This window comes from Apis dorsata, unplaced genomic scaffold, assembly GCF_000469605.1.
Source record: "Apis dorsata unplaced genomic scaffold, Apis dorsata 1.3 scaffold_97, whole genome shotgun sequence".
NCBI lineage: Eukaryota > Metazoa > Arthropoda > Insecta > Hymenoptera > Apidae > Apis > Apis dorsata.
In genome coordinates, this window is record NW_006263395.1 from 222625 (window position 1) to 227175 (window position 4551).

General features: G+C 35.0%; 1 protein-coding gene across 1 annotated transcript in view; it reads left to right on the forward strand.

Annotated features, from left to right (window-relative positions):
• LOC102681936 overlaps positions 1 to 2062 on the forward strand; it is a 37416-nt gene extending 35354 nt beyond the window's left edge. Inside the window, exon 11 of the mRNA XM_006611958.2 lies at positions 1422 to 2062. Within this exon, the coding sequence (XP_006612021.1) occupies positions 1422 to 1713 (292 nt within the window). The 3' untranslated portion in view covers positions 1714 to 2062. The remainder of the gene's footprint in view (positions 1 to 1421) is intronic.
• The last annotated feature ends 2489 nt before the right edge of the window (positions 2063 to 4551 follow it).

A 4551-nucleotide genomic window follows, 5' to 3' on the forward strand; every position in this document is an offset into this window, starting at 1 on the left:
ATAAAGAACGATTTTCTCGGCGCACATTTCATTTGCATAACGTCAAAATGAGCGGCAAAGAATGAAGGCGTCTATTTAGACGCGGGGACAAGAACTTGCTCGTTCATAGTTCTACTCCCATAACTGCGTCCACTCATTTGAATATAAAAAGTTAGATGTGAATGAACGCTTCTTCTCTGCCCTCTCGAAACCGCGTTGAAGAACATTTGGTAAAATATTTGAATGGATGTTACTAAATTTCGTTCAATGTACGTATTAGATCCAAATTTTTAATTTTTCTTTCAAATTTATAAAGTATCTAATTTTTTTTTTAATAATTGGAATTTTTCAAATTCGATTTTCGTGGATGAGAGATCGAGATGAGAAAATTAAGATCGGAAAAAGAGAGAAAGAGAGCAAAGTTAAAAGCGAAGCTTCTCGTTTTACTTTCTTCCCCTAACGGATTCGTTTCGTGACCCGTTTCAATCGCAATTACTCCGAATTCCCATCATCAGCCACCTTATTTAACTTTGTTTGAAGAATGCTTTTTTATAGTCGCATTTAATCACTGCACAGTGGCAAAGGTAATAGGTTTAGTTTTCGTGAGCATAGAATGTCGGGCATATTGCATCATAAAAAAAGTTGTAAAAGATCCCTTTCTCCAGTCGACCCGTATTTTTCCGTCCTTTTTTCCCCTGTTTCGATTCTAGAAACGTCTTTTCTTCCATTATTTTCCATTCCCTTTACTTTAAACGTTAATACCGTTTTATTTGCTTCGAAAAGCAAGCGACAAAAAAGCAAAAGAACCAAGATTCCGATCCTTCTAATTTTTCCATTTATCAAAGTGAAAAATTAAATTGTATCATTGTTACAAATGTGACGGTTACACCGAAAGTCACTAAACGACAAAAGTTTTACAGAAATGTATATCCGATTTGATTTACCCGAGAACTTATATTTTACTTGTTCTGTCCTGTTCTGGCTTTCCCTCGTGGGACGCTGTAAATTAATTTGCTTGATTACAGGAACATCTTGAAGTCTCGTAGCTATCCGAACTTCCTCCTTACCTTCTGCTTTAAAATTAATTTAATCTCGAATATGGAAACTAATCTGACTATCGTATAACCATCTCTCAGTTCCCCACACGTGTAACCATTTTCATCGCGATAAAATAATGATCAACCTCTGAAGAAAACTCTTTTCAAACTCTTTCTTTTCCAAACTTTTCAATGCTTGCGAACAAGAGAAAAATTTCATCAAAAACAAAACTCCAATCCCCTATTATTGTAATCCATCCGATCAACCCGTGCACTATTATCAAATCGAAGCCTCGACCATCTTTCCTTCTCCCAACGAAAATCAAAATACGAACGAAATTTTCATCGATGCAAAGGTATATATATATAAAAAAAAAGAAAAAACTCGATCTTCCTTGTGTGCAGCAAGCGCAAGAAGGCCAGCGTCGCGGTGATGTCGAAGGAGGGTACGGAGCGCGTCGCTGCGATCGCGGCGAAAAGTGGCGCCACGGACGGCGGGGACCCAGACCACGATCCGGGGCTTTCCCACAGTTGGATCTCGCGCATTCTGAGAGCTGCGCTGCCCTTCCAACTGGCCCTGGTCGCCCTCTTCTACGCGGCCAGCCTCCTCGAGCCCCATTGCTGCGAGGCGACCAACACTTTGAACCTCTCGCTCACCCCTCAACTGCGCTACGTAAGGGGGCCACCACCCGTCTGAACGTCGCGACGTCCGATCGTTTGTTGGAATAATTTTTGACGCGGCGTCCGCGCTCCATGGGATCTCCACGGAATACAATCGTTCCAATCATCGTAGAAACCTCCTCAGTCACCGAGCACACCTTGCTCCCCCTTCCTTACGTTCAATTACGTTTTGGTCATTGCGTTTTTCGTGAAATCGAGTTGATATGGATCGTTATAGAGTGTGTCGTTGTCGTATACGAGAGAGAGAGAGAGAAAGAGAGCGCATAATTTTTGGAAAATTCGCGGTACATTCGAGTATCGATACGCTGTCAACGAGCTTGTTCAAAGAATTGATCTAGAATCGCGAGAAATCATTGATTGGTAAACGTTTGACGCGGATGTGTTCGAAGATGTTTGAGATATATTTAGTTAGATATATTTTCGAATATATTTTTTAATATTTATATTCATACTTTTTTTTTTTTAAAGATGAGACTTAGATAAACTTGTTTTTTCACAGTAAAAGAATCGTTGGCACACTCGATTCTCGATCTCACTGCGCTTTTTCTTAATTTTACACTGCATATCCTTTTGTACTGCCATAATTGTTTCGAGTGTTCAATTTTCGAGTCAATTAATAATACGGAAGCTCAAACTTAAGAAACTATAATTTCGTCCATATATAAAACAATATCTAGTTTCTTTCAGAAATGCAACGAATTGCGCTCAAGCGGATGGAAAAATCTGCGCTCGTTTGAAATTGTGATATAAATTGAAAAAAAAAAGAAAAGAAAAAGTAAGTAGAATAAACGTATACAATCAGTGACTGAGGTAATAACTTTAGACAATGAGCGTTAGGTCAAAAAGGGAAAAAAGAAAAAGAATTATGAATAAGGAAGAATTTTTTTTATACGAATTTTTAGCAAGATGAAATATTTAAAAATCGTAGGAATCGTGTATGAGAACGAGAGGTAAGTATAGTTTCGTATACCTGCTCTTAGCCAAGTGCGAAATCGAGAATGAATGAGTGTTAAAGAGCCACGCAGACAATCTTTGAACCGTCGAATATAAACACGAATCGAAACCTCTTAGCATAATTTGCAAATTCTAGAAGAACGAAGAAAATCGACAAAACATAATAAACGATATATATATATATATATATATACATGAACGATTCAGAAAGATAAGGTTGACAGATATTTATAAAAGGAAAAACTTTATCTTCTATTTTCAAAGAATTTGCAACAGAGTCAATTATTGATGACGACGAACGAAATGAATTTTTAACTCGCATAATCGAGTATGAGGTTTTTTTTTAAAAACTGACCGGTGAGTCGGTGGCGCTTTTTGTTATATAGTATAAATATTTATTTATATATATATATATATGTTGCAAATTATATATATATACACATATACATATTATTGTTTGTAATTTAATATTGATCGAGAAAGAAAATATTTTATAGCGTTGTATGAAGGATTGAAAAACAAAGAGGAAGCAACGTTCTATGTATGAACGCTTTCATAGGATTGACTGTCATGCATGTTAAATGACAGTAATATCATCGTTTTATTGTTTTCAACAATTTTTGTTTTTTTTTCTTTTTTAGTTTGTTTTTATATATAGAGGATGACTGCTTTTAAGAGAGCAGTTGGTAGCATTTTGACTGACGATCGAATGCTACCGTGGAGAAACTTCCTTTGCTAAAATTCTCAAAGATGGTCTTAATTAATAATTGCATAATATAGAGAATCGAAGATAAAGAAGAGAAAAGAGAATTTCTCTTTAAAGATTTCAAATCTGTTTATCAATGAAACAGAGTATCAATAATAATAATAATAATAATAATAATAATAATAATAATAATAATAATAATAGTATAAGTTGATATTCGAACTTACGACACTCAGAATTATAGCAAACGAATTTTCTTCTAAACGCGTTATTATTTTCGGATTCTCTTTTTGATCGTTCTAATAAAAAAGAAAAAAAAAAAAGAAATAGAAGATCTAAAGTGTCTTCGAAATTCCACTCGAAGAAATTGAATCGACAAAAAGAGATTTGAGCTGTTATAAACACAGGTTTCTGGAATTCTAATGAAACTAATCAGGTCCTGTGATAATTTCAGCGATACGAGCAGTTACCAGATGGTACTGACGTGAAATATAAAATTATCTTGCTTCTTCGAAGAACATCCCATATATATGTATCAAAGAACAAGATACGTTATTTTCTTTGAAGTTTCATAGAATTTGACGGTTTTATCCGCAAATTTTCTTAACATCGATCATCGATCGATACACCTACGAAAATTCACAAGGGTCGATCGAATAATAACAATCTCATGGCAGACGAGTTTGATTAAAAAAAAAAACCTTATCCACTGATCGTGGACGAAGGAAAATACATTGAAAGGGTTGAAAACGAATAGAAACACGCCCTTGAATAACATGACTCGCTTGATATCGCGATCATGCAGTGAATCTGGAGCAAAAATGATGCATGCTCCAGATAAATAAAAAAGAAGAATGTGAGAGAATTGTGAGAGACGATGATGATAAATGAAGACGTGTGAAAATATACGTGTGATACATAACGAAGATGAATAATCCTCAAGATGGAGGATGACTAAGAAAGAATGTACTGATAAATATAAATACTGCAAATGGGATTTTAGGAATGACGTTGCTTCTTCAATTGAGAGCATTGTCTTATTGGATTTAATTAACGATTTCAAGGTGATTTACTCGATTCTAACGAAATGATAACAGAGTATGATTAAGGAAACAGGAATAGGTGGGTTTTTATATTAATATATGCTTCTAATTGTCGCTTAAAGGATTTTTTTTTTTTTTTTTTTTTTTCACT